This window comes from Portunus trituberculatus, chromosome 17, assembly GCF_017591435.1.
Source record: "Portunus trituberculatus isolate SZX2019 chromosome 17, ASM1759143v1, whole genome shotgun sequence".
In the NCBI taxonomy this organism is placed as follows: Eukaryota; Metazoa; Arthropoda; class Malacostraca; order Decapoda; family Portunidae; genus Portunus; species Portunus trituberculatus.
In genome coordinates this window covers 7,893,226-7,909,443 of record NC_059271.1, presented here as the reverse complement: position 1 = coordinate 7,909,443, position 16,218 = coordinate 7,893,226, and the positions used below count along the sequence as shown (strand labels likewise).

At 38.2% G+C, this 16,218-nt stretch overlaps 1 protein-coding gene and 1 long non-coding RNA gene across 18 annotated transcripts in view; one reads left to right on the top strand and one right to left on the bottom strand.

Moving 5' to 3' along the window:
- Positions 1 to 16,218, top strand: part of LOC123505165 — a 39,921-nt gene that overhangs the window by 13,450 nt on the left and 10,253 nt on the right. Inside the window, exon 2 of the long non-coding RNA XR_006675087.1 lies at positions 10,865 to 10,959. This is a non-coding gene — a long non-coding RNA (uncharacterized LOC123505165). The remainder of the gene's footprint in view (positions 1 to 10,864; positions 10,960 to 16,218) is intronic.
- LOC123505163 (rap guanine nucleotide exchange factor 1-like) overlaps positions 6,818 to 16,218 on the bottom strand; it is a 163,260-nt gene continuing 153,859 nt past the window's right edge. For all 17 annotated transcript variants that reach the window (XM_045256318.1, XM_045256322.1, XM_045256323.1 and 14 more), the window contains one exon: positions 6,818 to 11,020. In XM_045256318.1, coding sequence (XP_045112253.1) covers positions 10,894 to 11,020 — 127 coding nt within the window. In that variant the 3' untranslated portion in view covers positions 6,818 to 10,893. The remainder of the gene's footprint in view (positions 11,021 to 16,218) is intronic.

Sequence of the window (16,218 nt, the reverse complement as noted above, 5' to 3'; positions counted from 1 at the left end):
TGTTTCTCTAAGTTTTGTTGTTCTATATAATATTTCTTCTGTTGCTGCTTGTGATTTCAGTAGTATCTTAATTGGTCTCGTTCCTTCTTGATATGGTCCCATTCTGTTTATTTCTTCTACTTTCTCTTCCAAGTTCTGCCTATCTTCGTCGTTTAAATTCTTCAGTAGGTCTTTGACTGATTTCATTTCTTCTTTTTCTCTTTTTGGTCTATATTTTATATTTTTTTCTTTTATTCCAAATACGACTACACTTCTTTTTTTCTGCAATTTCTCTAACTAAATTTTCTTTTGTCTTGAGGAGTCCTATCATTTTGCTTGTCATATTTTCTTTAAGTTGTTCTTGAATCACCTCCTGAAAATCAGCCTTATCTTTCTTATCTTGGACTCTCCATGCTTGTACTTCTTTTTTAATCACGTTCTGTACTCTTTCCTCTTCCTTGTTTACTAGATCTTTCAGCTTCTCTTTTTCTTTCTCGGCTTTACCGAGTCCTCCTTCCATCTGCTTTTTGTAGTTAGCTACTTCCTTTTTTAGTTCTTCGTTTTCCGCTCTTAGCCTAGCTTCATTTTCTTCCACTTTTTTTATCCTTTCTCTTAGTTTTATAAACTCTTTATCCTGTTCTTCATTCTCTTTCATTTCCATCTTCTCCTTTATCAGTTTATCTACTTTATATTCAATATTTGACACTCTTTTTAGTAGTGAAGTAGTCGTTGTATCGAAACCTTCGAATACACGCTCACCCACATCAGTATAGTCATCATCAGCTTTCCTACCTTCTCCACTCTCACGTCTGCATTTTGATGGTATCTCTTTTTTGCTCATCATTCCTTAATAATTGATTACATGAAGAAAAATGAGACCACACTACCTGCCCAGGCCACTGTAAAAACTGTACAACCGGTATGTAGTGAAGATCAGCTGCTTGTCGGAACAGTGCCAGTGCGTCCTTCCTCTACCGTGTCTCGTGTGTGTGTATTTACCTAGTTGTATTTACCTAGTTGTAGTTTTACAGGGCCTGGGCTTTATGCTCGTGTGGTCCCGTCTCCATATCTACACTTATCCAATTTTTTTAAAACTATGTACACTCTTTGCTGACACCACTTCCTCACTCAAACTGTTCCAAGTCTCAACACATCTTTGCAGGAAACTAAATTTTTTAACATCTCTCAGACATCGTCCCTTCCTTAGTTTCTTACTATGCGATCTTGTGCTTCTAAAGTCATATTCTTCTCTCAGGATCAGTTTCTCATTATCCACTTCATCCATTCCGTTAATCAATTTATAAACTTGTATCAGATCCCTCTCTCTTCTCTGCTCCAAGGTTGGTAGATCCATTGCCTTTAGTCTCTCCTCATATGCCATCCCTTTAAATTCTGGAACCATTCTTGTAGCCATTTTTGTAGTCTCTAATTTTCTTATGTGTTTCTTTTATGGGGAGTCCACACAACTCCTGCATATTCCAATCTAGGTCTTATTTTAGTACTTATCAATTTCTTCATCATTTCCTTGTCCATATAGTGAAATGCTACTCCAATATTCCTTAGCAAATTATACGTCTCTCTGAAAATTCTATCAATATGGCTTACCGGTTGATTATTTTCTTCCATTGTCACTCCCAAGTCCTTTTCCTTTTTACTTTTTCTAGTTCTACTCCATCTCCCATCTTATAGATTCCCACTGGTCGTCTTTCACTTTTTCCCATTTCCATGACATGGCTTTTGTCCACATTGAATTCCATCTCCCATTTTTGCTCCATTTCCAGATCTTGTTTAAGTCTTCCTGTAGTATTTCACAATCCTCTTTTGTTTAATGACTCTGCACAGTTTTGCATCGTCTGCAAACAGATTTATGTAGCTGTTCACTCCTCTGGCATGTCATTTATATATACGAGAAAAGTATTGGTGCCAATACTGACCCTGTGGCACTCCGCTGTCTACTGTTCTCCACTTGGACTTCATATCTTTAACTATCGTCCTTATTTCTCTCCCCTTAAGTAATTCTTCATCCATCTCAATGTGCTTCCTTTTAAGCCACCCTTCTCCTCTAACTTCCATAGTAATCTTTCATGTGGCACTTTATCAAAAGCCTTTTTTAGATCTAAATAAATACAGTCAACCCATCCCTCTCTCTCTTGTACTTTATCAACTATTCTAGAGTAGAAACTCAATAAATTTGTCACACATGACCGACCTTTTCTAAAACCAAATTGGCTATTTGATAATATTTTGTTGTCTTCAAGAAACTCAATCCATTGCTTCTTTATTACTTTTTCACACATCTTGCATATTACACTAGTTAGTGATACCGATCTGTAATTTAAAGGTTCTTCCTACCTTCCGCTCTTATATATGGGAACCACCTCAGCTCTTTTCCACTTCACTGGCACTGTTCCATTTTCTATTGAGCATTTTATGATGTTGTATATTGGACTTGCTAGTTCTTCCCTACATTCTTTCAGTATTCTGCCTGAGACTTCATCCGGTCCCATTGACTTTTCCTCATCCAATTCCGTCATCAACTTTTTTATTTCAAGCTTGGTTCTTTAATCTCTTTCATATAGACAGTTTCTCTATTACCCTGTGGTCTTTCAAATTTGGATTCCTTAGTAAAGACCTCCTGAAATTTACTATTTAACAGTTCTGCCATACTTTTTGGGTCTTCCACCATCATATTCTCTCCTTTTAACCTTTCTATTGTTTCTTTTTGTCTTATTTTTCCATTTATGAATCTGTAGAACAATTTTGGTTGTTCCTTACATTTTTTGACAATGTCCTTTTCATAGTTCTTTTCTTCTTCCTTTCTCACCTTAGTATATTCATTTCTTGCTGTTTTGAAGTTTTCCTTATTTTCTGGATTTTTGTTTCTTCTCCACCTTTTCCATGCTCCATCTCGTTTCTCCTTTGCCCTAGCACATCTTGCATTAAACCAATCTTTCTTTCCTTCTTCTTTAGGTCTATATTTCGGAACATATTCCCTGACCCCAGTTTTGTATATTTCCAAAAATAAGTTATATTTCTCTTGAACCGTTAATGAGTTTTCCATCTCCTCCCAGTTTACGTTTTTAAAATAGTTCTTGAGATTCTCAACATCAGCCTTTCTGTAATTTAATCGGTCTCCTTTGTATGATTCATCTCTATCTTCCTTTCCTTCTTCTATATCCATCTCTAATATTACATGGTCACTCTTTCCCAATGGGCACTTGTATCTTATATCATTGTTAATTGGTATATCCCTTGTAAAAACTAGGTCTAATCTTGCCGGCTCATCGTTTCCTCTGAATCTTGTGTTTTCCTTTACTCTTTGGACCATCAAATTATCTATCATTAGGTTCAGGAATCTATCTCCCAGGCATCTTCCCCCATACCACTTTCATAATTTTCCCAGTCTACCTCCTTACAGTTGAAATCTCCTACCAATATCACTTTTCTCCTTTCCTTAATGATTCTTGTAAGACTCCTTATTGTGTCATCTATCATGTCTCTATATTCTTGGTTAGTCCATGAGTTTGTTTTGGTGGCACATATGTTCCAATGATTGATAACTCCTTTTGTTAATATGCATCTTAACATACAGTATTTCTGATTTTCCTTCCCCAAACTCCACTTGATTTACCACTATCTCCTTCCTTAACATCATCATGACTCCTCCTCCTCCTTTACCCACTCTGTCTCTCCTCCATATATTATACCTTTTATCTATGTCTATTTTATTGCCTCATTTAACTTTGTTTCCACCAGGCATACAATATCTGGTTCTTCTTTCTTTATGTAATCTCTTAATTCTAATTTACTAGATAAAATCTCATCTATGTTTGTATACATCATTTTTAATCTCTTGTTCTTATCATTTTTAGTTAAACTTGCTCCATTCTTTTCTCTTCTTTCTCTTTTATATACCATTTCCTTATCCTGTCTCCTATAATTCTCCAAAAAAATGCCTTCTTCTCCTCCTCTGACCTTTCATTATTTTTTTCTCTTGCTTCTGCCACCAGTTCATTGTGTCTCTTCCTTTCCTCCTCGTTTCTATTTTTTTATATATATATATATATATATATATATATATATATATATATATATATATATATATATATATATATATATATATATATATATCTTTGCAACCTTCTGTTTCTCTGAGTTTCGTTTTTCTATATAGTACTTCTGCTGCTGCTTGTGATTTTAGTAATATCTTAATTGGTCTCACTGTTCCTTCTTGATATGGTCCCATTCTATGGATTTCTTCTACTTCCTCTTCTAAGTTCTGTCTATCCTCGTCATTCAGATGTTTTAGTAGGTCTTTTACTGATTTCATTTCGTCTTTTTCCCTTCTTGGTCTATATTTAACATTTTTTCTTTCAGTCCAAAAATAATTACACTTCTTTTTTCCGCAATTTCTCTTACTAAATTTTCTTTTTCTTGAGGACTCCTATCATTTTGCTTGTCATATTTTCATCTCTTTCTTTTAACTGTTCTTGAAATACTTCTTGAAATGATTCCTTGTCTTTCTTATCTTGGATTCTCCATGCTTGTACTTCTTTTTTAATCACATCTTGTACTCTTTCTTCTTCTTTGTTAACTAGATCTTTTAGCTTCTCTTTTTCTTTCTCGGCTTTACCGAGTCCTTCTTCCATCAATTTCTTATAGTTTGCTATTTGGACTTTTAATTTTTCATTTTCAGTTCTTAGCCTAGTTTCGTTTTCTTCCACTCTTTTTATCCTTTCTTTCAATTTCTGGAGCTCTTTATCCTGTTTTTCATTCTCTTTCATTCCCATACTCTCCTTTATCAATTTATCTAATTTACGTTCGATAGTCAAGACTCTATCAAATAGTGAAGTTTGTGCCGTATCAAAGCCTTCAAATTCTCTTTCTCCCTCACCAACATTGTCATCATCAGCTTTCATTCTTTCCCTTGTCACATACCTGTGTGTGTGTGTATGTGTAATTCACCAGTCACCCAGCCAGTCTTCCCCATTACGGAGCGAGCTCAGAGCTTATAGACCGATCTTCGGGTAGGACTGAGACCACATAACACACTCCACACACCGGGAAAGCGAGGCCACAACCCCTCGAGTTACATCCCGTACCTATTTACTGCTAGGTGAACAGGGGCCACACATTAAGAGGCTTGCCCATTTGCCTCGCCCGGACCCCCTCGGTTGTGAGTCGAGCGTGCTAACCACTACACTACGCGGTGTAATTCACCACGGTGGCCTGCTGGTTACCCAGCCAGTCTTCCCCATTACGGAGCGAGCTCAGAGCTCATAGACCGATCTTCGGGTAGGACTGAGACCACAACACACTCCACACACCGGGAAAGCGAGGCCACAACCCCTCGAGTTACATCCTGTACCTATTTACTGCTAGGTAAACAGGGGCTACACATTAAGAGGCTTGCCCATTTGCCTCGCTGCTTTCCAGGACTCGAACCCGGACGCTCTCGATTGTGAGTTGAGTGTGCTAACCACTACGCTACGCGGTGTGTGTGTGCATGTGTGTGTGCATGTGTGTATATATATATATATATATATATATATATATATATATATATATATATATATATATATATATATATATATATATATATATATATATATATATAGGGAGACAGTTTGGCTTGTATGACCAACATGTGCTACTCATTCATTATACATTTGTTCCTCACACTTTAACATAACATAACATAACATAAATAATAGGATAACAAAGGGCCACCAGGGCCCATCTGGGTTATCCTGTATCAGTCTCACAGCGACCTCTTTATCAGTACTTAAAGATACACTTACAAGTACACAATACATTATATACTAATTCTAAATATTTGGCCCATTAACAGGGCTAAGTCCTGCAGCGAATTCCTCTACAATCTGTGATCCCCATACATGGGGATCATGTCTTGTTTAACTATAGTAAATTTCTTATAAAAACTATCATGCAGCGCTATACATAATTATAAATCTAATAAATTTAAGTGCTTATCTAATCTGTTTTTAAACATTGTCAAACTAGTGCTATTTACAACCCTCTCTGGCAATGCATTCCAGAAGTCTACCACCCTATGACTAAAGAAATATTTTCTTATATCTAACCTGCTGCCTTGCTTTCTAATCTTCCTGCCATGATTTCTAGTCCTACTTCCCTCCTCTAAGGTAAAGAAAGATCTCACATCTATGTAGTTTGTATCTGAGAACATTTTGAATAACTCTGTCATATCCCCTCTTATACATCTTTATGAGCTTAGTACGTTCACCATTTGATGAATATACAGAAGTTCATTGAACATTAAAAGGAAAGGTAGTTAGTGGAAATTGGCACAGTACAGTAACACGCAAGAAAACACAGAGCCATTGTTTACGCTCACTGATGAAATCACTGTGCATGGCGGCAGCAGGGTAGTGGTGACTGCACCTCACCCTTCTCACTGAATTTGCATCAGCGTGTATGGTGGCAGCAGCGGCAGCAGCTGCAGGTCACCCTAAACTCACATCACTGCATGTGATAGCAGTGGCTATGGCAGTGGCAGCATGCTTATTCCCGTGGCATTAGTCAGACTTTACCATGGCTTGTTGTAGCCCATCCTTGCATTATAGTACTATGATCTGGAAACAGATTGATCCCAACATTAGAATATTGCACCTTAGTGGTGAGCTGACAGTCTATTCAATCTCCTCCTCCAGTCTTGCGTGTCTCGGACCATCACACACGTTACTTGATTGTACCGCTATACTTGTGCCTGTTTAATTCCAGGTGTGTCAGAGTTCGTTGATTTTATGTTACCATTCTTTCTTACATGCCACCAGATGCAGGAAACTAAAACAAAATACAGGCTTATAAATTTCCTTTAATGTATAAAATTGCTTGACAATACAAACCATTAACTTATAGCAACTCATTATGCAGGATTAAATAATAACTACTACATTTTGAAAACAGTCCAAAGTTAAATAATATCTTAATGTGCAATGACTTACTAAAATGACTAGAATAAGGGGCTGTGTTCTGACAGCCTCTGATTCCTCCTTTACACTCCTCAGAGGAGCTTCATCCACATCAGCTGTTGCACCTCAGGAACACCGAAGTTCAAGTCGAGACACTGATGCCTCCATTGCACCTCAGGACCACCACCCTGTCCATCCTTGCTGAGGCACGTATTGATAAGCACAGCAACATATGCACAGGGTGTGTGAGACCTTGTGGCACCATCTTAATACTACAGAACCATTGTAGGGGCTGTACATATCATGCAGCATGGAAAAATAATCTTTATACACATGATACGTACAAAATGAGGTGCATAAAACCACAATGTTAAATGTGATGCGTTGTGTGGTAACTGCTTCCAGCATTCGATGTCTGGTGTAGTTCCTCACAGTGCAGTTTTGGAGAGAAAAAAAAAAAATAAAATAAAATAAATAAATAAAAAAAAAATAAATAAAAAAAATAATAATCTACTAAATGTTTTGTGTTACCAGGATATTACACACTTATTCCTTTACAAACACTTCACTAGTTTAGAAATACTGCTGTGCCACACCTGTGTAAACAAATGGGGCTCGGAGGTGTTTCATTGTACTGGTTGCTACACAGTATTACAGTGTCCTGCATAGCCTGTTCATTTCTAACCAGGTATATTGCTAAGTTACTGCTGTATTGGGTGGGTGGTGGGTATGAGCTACTTTAACCTACAACCCAGGCAATGAAATAGCATATGAAGCAAGTATTCACTTTCTTTCGTTAATTTGATGTATTTTGTTCGTTTTCATTGTCTTTACTATCCCTGACAAAGCAGGTAAGAATACTAAGAATACATCTTGAAAAATTATTTGAAGATGAGGAAAGTTTTACACATATAGTTTCCACTTAAGCTGTAATATTTCATAATGAGTTTACAAGCTCATGGTAAACAGACCTGGTTTTCCAGGATTAAGCTCACCTCATCACAGAAAGACAACATAAGTCAACTGAAACTGCAGAACATTTTTTTTGTGATTTGAATCAGTAATGTGTCCACGTAAAGTGACACCAGTGAATCGTTGTGACAAGTGAATGAATTGTGTGGTGCAAGCCTTGCAGAAGAATCTTGACTATGACAAGGCAGCTTCCTACATTTAACAGTATTTCCCACCAAAGAAGCCAATTTTACAAGCAACACAATGAATTTTATTTGGAATCCACATCCAGATTTGAAAGGAACCAAATTCATAAGTAAAAAATTTTGAGACCACTCACTTCATAACAGAGAATTACACACTAGCACTGCATGAGCTGGTGCATCACCATCTGGCTGTTGACACGCAGCACATTAAATAAACCTTGGTACCTGTCTCCTTCCTAAAGATTCCCTGATAACACCTGGCATGGATGATGGACTGAGAACCTTGATTACCTTGTGACCTTGATACCTTTGGTGGTGTGTTGAACAAGTCCAACTGAATGATAAATGGTGTGGGATGGAAACATTAACGAGATGAAACCTGGAGTGTAATGGCAATGGGAAAATGAATTGTGTCTAGCATTCATGAATGATGTGACCTGCCAACCTGAAATATAAACTGAATGAAGATACTTAGGGATGAATAACCATCAGTTGGTGTGATTCTTTGTGGAAATAATCCAGTATAAATCATACTGAATGTTCACTTTGTCCCCATTAGTGTGGTTGCCCTCACTAATGGAACCCAAGGTCAGGCTCCTTGTACTACTACTCCAAAAATTATGCAAATGCAACTGGTGTAGCTTGCTCTGTTTCAGGAGCATTTACAATGAGATGACAGCTTCATCTACTCACAAGCAGGAATACATCTTTGGACTTAAACATGCAGCCACTGGGCTGTCTCTTTGGCTTGCTAAAGTTTACATCTGGAGTACAGGAAACTTCTGCTACATGGTGACTCACCGAGAACCAAGTCTCTGCAATCTGTTAACTTCTAAAATGAAAGTGACATTTGTAACTAAAATAATGATTATAGAAATAATGTAATATAAGGCTATACAATTATGTACAAATAATTTCCTAATATACTGAAAGGTTTGATTCTTAGTGGCAGCTCATCAGTACCATGCTGACTCATGCACACACACTGATGAAGCACACATGGCTGGGAGTGTACACACCCTGCATTGAAGCCTTCACACACACACACACACACACACACACACACACACACACACACACACACACACACACACACACACACACACACGGCTGCTCCTTGTAGCTTCACAATGACGTTCTTCAAACCTAACTATACTTAATACAATGCACAAGACTAGCCATTATGGCCTTTATAGAGAGCACCATTCTGATGCTTTACTTTCACTCATACAACATCATACATTGGACTGGGATACACATGTATTTTTACACATAATTATAATAATTCTTTTGGCATACAAATATTTCTCATCCCTCATAAAGGGATGAAATGAAGCCAACTCTAGAGTTGCCTACAAAAATATTTATGTGTTGTGTTGTGTTACTGAATCACAATTTTGCACCATAATTCATTATACTGAAAGTGACAGTGTGGCTTCAATGATGCATTCATTATATCAGCCACACTTTAGTGACAAGGACAGTATAGTGATGTCCCTTTTATCCAAACATCAGTAAATCTCAGTAACCCTTAGTGTGTCCTCATCAGTTGTTGACTGAATTGTCTAATTGGTGAGTAAGAAGCTACATGAAAATAATCCTGTGGAGATCAAGGCTAAGGTTTGCTCTCCACACCAGTCAGTCAAAGCTAACACATGAGGAAGACATGCAGCCTTTGTGCCAATCTGTCTGCTACTGGTGGGAATGTGTCCATGTATCCATTCATTGTATCAACAAAATTTTTATTCCGGAGATGTAGTCTTTATTAGTATAGTGGTTTCATCTTTACTACTTGTTAAGGCTCTAAAAGCCAAATTATCAATGTATTGTTTCCATACAATGGCTTTTGTCAATACCGAATTTTCCCAGCTTTACAAAATTCAAGACTAACCAGCCTCCACCAGCTGTGACTGTGGCTGAACCTGTGCTCATCAACAGCTGGAACACAAATGATCATTTTAAATTCTGTCATTTACGTGTTTCAGTTAAGTTTTACACTTTTCTATGTTCATTAAAGTTGTGGTCTTACATAAACATGAGGCTTTGTTACTCTGGCTGTACTTGTAAAATTTGTCCAGTGGCTCAAATCACTGTAGATTATTATATTGTTTGGATAAAAGGACTGGGTATGTGAGGTAACATCATCATCAGCTTGCTGTGTACAAAGAGGGCTGCAGCATCTTGTGAACACCTGGTTGTGTTAGCAGACCTTACATGCTGTAGTGTGAATGCCTCTGTTCAACCAGGATCAAAACCAAGAATAAATGCATCATTGGCCTGAATGTAGGAAATAAATGTAAAATATTATAGTAAAAAAACAATACTTTGAAGAGAATTCACCATCTTTGTAATATGGCTATACAAAATTAAATCTCATATTTACAAATGAAAACAAAATGTGTATATTTTACATTTGGTTTGAGTACTTAATACAGTACCAGTATATCAGATAATTCTAAACCAAGATCTTGAATATTTATCCAACATATAAATTACGTCTCTTTCATTTTATAAAATAAATTATCTTCAGTAGTCTACATCCACTACCAATGGAATAGTCTATCCTAGCACGACCCTGGAGAGAGAGAGGTGCCAAGCCCCGACAGGAGCTCACCTCAGATTCCAAGTCTAACATTGCTAAAGTTGCGTTGTAGTTTAGCCAATACTGATTTGCTTACATTTAAGTGTCGGTGCTCAGTTGACAAGCAGAAATGCTATTAATTCACATCTGACTTTTTCATAAGTTTATCAGTTTTGTTTTTTCTTTCCTTCCAGAGCACAGATTGGCTGGCTGGCCCTGACTCTCACTTCTTCTTCCCTCCTCGTGGCTTGATTTCTTCTGAGATGTTCCATAAAGCTTCTTCGTTAAGGTAATCATCAAAGTTGTTCAAGAAGGTGATGATTTTCTCATTCTTCTTATAATTGTATGGGCTGTGAAGAAAATATTTTGATTATTACTACTATCACTACTTACATTTTGTTCAATACATGCCATAAACATGTGAAGATTGAGGAAAATCAGTGGAATCTTTGTTGCCGAATGGCTCCCTTTTTTTAACAAATTGTTTACAGAAGAAATATTTTTGTTGCCATACCATAATTTCATTCTCAAATAAAATTACTTGATATCAAAGTCTGAACAACAAAGCAGAAGCTGCTGTTTACTATTAATTCACAGTTCCTATAAATATTTGTTGTTTTTATGTAGTTGGAGGGGAGACAGTAGGTTTAATCTATGAAATACGGGATCCCAATGGCAAGATGTCCAAGAGTTGATCACTTTCATTTTTGTGTGCTCCTGTCACTCTGCAAGGCTACTCTCACTAGATGAGTGACAAAGGGAACACCTGCATAGTCTAAACCAATGGTTCTTAACCTTGGGAGTGCCCCCCCTCAGGGGTGTCAGTAATTTTCAAAGAGGGTGCTAGCCCTTTAGAAAAGCAGGAATTTCTCTAGTTATAATTATCATTCTCTTAACAAGAGGCACTTCATATTTTAACTATGTTCAGATGCACGTATCTTTGTGAAACTGCATCTTCCACACTCGGTGTTGTCTAGACCAAGTACAGAGACAGATTGAATGTGGCAACGGACTTACGTCGTGCATTCTCTGGCATTAATACCACATTCAATCAAGCTCTAGTAGCAAGGAAGCTGTGACAAGTATCTCACTCATAATGTGACTAATTTATAATCGGTACACAGAGAGAGAGAGAGAATTTACCTAGATGTTTTGTACAGGGTTCAAGCAGGGCTCATAGTGTCCTGTCTCCATATCTCTATTTATCCAATTTGTTTTAAAGTTATGCACATTATGTTTTGTATTAACTTTATCACTCAATGCATTCCACTTTTCCATGTGGAAAACTGTATTTTCCAATATCTCATACACTGCCTCATCCTAATCTTCTTTACATGTTCTCTTGTTCTTCTGTCACCAGCATCAGGTCTTCCTTGGTCTATCATTTCAATGCCATTGACTATCTTGTACATTGTTATTAGGTCTCTTCATTTTCTTCCATCTTGTAAGGTTGGCAGTCCCATTTCTTTCAGCCTTTCTCCATATGTTGGGTCCTTTAGTTCCGGCACCATCTTTGTAGCAATCTTCTGAATCCGTTCTAATCTTCTTGTATCTTTTTTAAGAGCTCGGAGACCATACCACAGCTGCATATTTATCAGCTTTGGACATATCATGCTTGTGATAATTTTTTTTTCATCATAACTTTGTCCATGAATTGGAATGCCACTCTTATATTAGTCAACATTTTATATGCTAATCTAAATATCTTAACTTGAGGTGTTTTTTGGGGTTCAGATTTTCCTCTATAATTACTCCCAGATTTTTTTCCTCTTTAGTCTTCATTATTTGTTCCTCTCCCAGATAGTTCCATACTGGGATTCTCTTACTCTTTCCTAGTTCCATTACATGACATTTCTTGGCATTAAACTCCAATTTTCCCTCATTCCACTTGTAGATTTTGTTTATATCTTCCTGCAAACAGTCTGGACTCCTGAGTTTCCTAGTTCCATTACATGACATTTCTTGGCATTAAACTCCAATTTTCACTTATTCCACTTGTAGATTTTGTTTACCTACATCTTCCTGTAATAGCAAACAGTCCTCCTGAGTTTCCTAGTTCCATTACATGACATTTCTTGGCATTAAACTCCAATTTCCTCTTATCTAACTTGTAGATTTTGTTCATATCTTCCTGTAATAGCAAATAGTCTTCCCGAGTTTCAAGTTTTTTTTTATTTATTTATTTATTTTTTTTTTTTATTTATTTATTTTTTTTTTTTATTTATTTTATTTTTTTTTTTTTTTTGCATAGGGAAGAGGGCCAGCCAAGGGCAAAAAAATAGAAAGAAAAAAAAAAAAAAAGACCCACTTGAGTGCTGGCTCTCTAAAAAGTGTAAAAAGTGCCAAAACTGTCAGCCAGAATTAGGGGAGCAAATGCCTCGATACCTCCCTCTTAAAAGAAGATAAGTTGTAGGAATTCGGAAATACAGATGCAGGGAGGGAGTTCCAGAGTTTACCAGTGAAAAGGATGAATGATTGAGAGTAGTGGTTAACTCTTGCATTAGAGAGTTGGACAGAATAGGGATGAGAGGAAGAAGAAAGCCTTGTGCAGTAAGGCCGTAGGAGAAGGGGAGGCCTACAGTTAGCAAGATCAGTAGAACAGTTACCATGAAAATAGCGATAAAAGATAGAAAGGGATGCAACATTTCGGCAGTGAGAAAGAGGCTGAAAACAGTTAGTGATAAGAGGGGAGTTGACGAGACGAAGAGCTTTCGATTCCACCCTATCAAGCAAAGCTGTGTGACTGGAACCCCCCCAAACATGCGAAGAGTACTCCATACAGGGACAGATAAGGCCCTTATACAGGATAAGCAGTTGAAGGGGCGAGAAAAACTGGCGGAGATGCCTCAAAACACCTAACTTCATAGAAGCTGTTTTAGCAAGAGATGAGATGTGAAGTTTCCAGTTAAGATTATGAGCAAAGGACAGACCAAGGATATTCATTGTGGAAGAGGGAGACAGTTGAGTGTCATTGAAGAAGAGGGGATAGTTGTCTGGAAGGTTGTGTCGAGTTGATAGATGGAGGAATTGAGTTTTTGAGGCATTGAAAACTACTAGATTTTCTCTGCCCCAATCGGAAATCTTAGAAAGATCGGAAGTCAGGCGTTCCGTGGCGTCCCCACGTGATCTGTTGACTTCCTGAAGGGTTGGTCGTCTCTGAAAGAACGTGGAAAGATGTAGGAGTGGATAGGATAAAAAGTTTGGTTAAGAAGGTCATAATGAATAATAGAAAGAGAGTGGGTGACAGGATAGAACTCTGAGGAACACCACTATTGATATGTTTAAGAGAAGAATAGTAGCCATCTACCACAGCAGCAATAGAGCGGTCGGAAAGGAAACTTGAGATAAAATTGCAGAGAGAAGGATAGAAGCCGTAGGAGGGCAGTTTTGAAATCATACCTTTATGCCATTCTATCAAAAGCTATTGATATGTCTAACGCTACAGCAAAAGTTTCACCAAAATCTCTAAAAGAGAGACAGTAAGGAAAGCCAGAAGATCACCAGTAGAGCGACCTTGATGGAAGCCATACTGGCGATCAGACAGAAGATTGTGAAGTGACAGATGTTTGAGAATCTTCCTATTGAGGATAAATTCAAAAACTTTAGACAAGCAAGAGATTAAAGCTTTAGCACGGTAGTTTGAGGAATTAGAACAGTCACCCATTTTAGGAACAGGCTGAATGTAGGCAAACTTCCAGCAGGAAGGAAAGGTAGAAGTCAATAGACAAAGTTGGAAGAGTTTGGCCAGGCAAGGAGCAAGCACGGAAGCACAGTTTTTGAGAACAATAGGAGGGACCCCATCAGGTCCATAAGCCTTCTGAGGGTTTAGGCCAGCAAGGGCATGGGAAACATCATTACGAAGAATTTTAATTGCAGACATGAAAAAGTCAGAGGGAGGAGGAGAGGGAGGGACAAGCCCAGAATCGTCCAGTTGTGAGCAAAGGTTTGAGAGAAGAGTTCAGCTTTAGAGACAGAAGAGATGGCAGTGGTGCCATCAGGATGAAATAAAGGAGGGAAAGATGAAGAAGTGAAGTTATTTGAGATGTTTTTGGCTAGATGCCAGAAGTCACGAGGGGAGTTTGAGTTTGAAAGATTTTGACATTTTCTATTTATGAAAGAGTGTTTGGCAAGTTGAAGAACAGACTTGGCATGATTCTGGGCAGAGATATAAAGTGCATTAGATTCAGGAGATGGAAGGCTCAAGTACCTTTTGTGGGCAACCTCTCTATCATGTATAGCACGAGAACAGGCTGAGTTAAACCCAGGTTTAGAAGTGTTAGGTTGAGAAAAAGAATGAGGAATGTACACCTCCATGCCAGACACTATCACCTCTGTTATGCGTTCAGAACAGACACGGAAGCAATAATCATTCCAGGGAAAATCAGCATAATACCTCCTCAGGTCCCCTCAACTGGCAGAGGCAAAATGCCAGAGGCACCTTCACTTTGGGGGATCCTGCAGAGGGATTGGAGAAATAGGACGATACAGAAATGAGATTGTGATCGGAGGAGCCTAACGGAGATGAAAGGGTGACAGCATAAGCAGAATGGTTAGAGGTGAAGAAGAGATCAAGAATGTTGGGCGTGTCTCCAAGACAGTCAGGAATACGAGTAGGGTGTTGCACCAGTTGCTCTAGGTCATGGAGGATAGCAAAGTTGAAGGCTAGTTCACCAGGGTGGTCAGTGAAGGGAGAGGAAAGCCAAAGCTAGTGGTGAACATTGAAATCTCCAAGAATGAAAATCTCAGCGAAAGGGTAGAGGGACAGAATGTGCTTCACTTTAGAAGTTAAGTAGTCGAAGAATTTACTATAGTCAGAAGAGTTAGGGGGGGAGATAAACAGCACAGATGAATTTAGTTTGAGAGTGACTGTTAAGTCGTAGCCAGATGGTGGAAAATTCGGAAGACTCAAGAGCGTGGGCATGAAAGCAAGTTAAGTCGTTGCGCACATAGACGCAATATCCAGCTTTGGAGTGAAAATGAGAATAGAGAAAGTAGAAGGGAAAGAGAAGAGAAGGGGCTACTGTCAGTTGCCTCAGACAGCTGTGTTTCGGTGAGGAAAAGAAGATAAGGTTTAGTAGAGGAGAGGTGGTGTTCCACAGATTGAAAATTAGATCTAAGACTGCGAATGTTGCAGAAGTTAATGTAGAAAAAGTTGAAGGAGGTGTCAAGGCATTTGGGGTCTTCAACAGGAGAGGTGTCCGACCTGGGGACATTTTTAGTCCTCTCCCCAGAGGGGGACTCCAAGGCGTTATTATTTTCGGGTCCTATTTTTCTTTTAAATTTTGATTTGAAGTGAAGGGTGTATGTGTGGTAAGTGCATGTAGTTTTGTGTGAAGAAGGAGAGTTGTCTTTAGAGGGTAGGCTGTGACTGCCCCCTTGAGTTGTGAGACACAAAGGGAAACATTCAGCGAGATCACAACTAGCTTTAGTGGAAGGTTCACAGCACCCCCTGAGCTAGTGCTATTGGATCTCACTGGGAGTAAGTTATTGTTTCAGTAGGTGTCTACTACCTCCTCTTAGCACCTTTGCATCATCAGCAAATAAATCA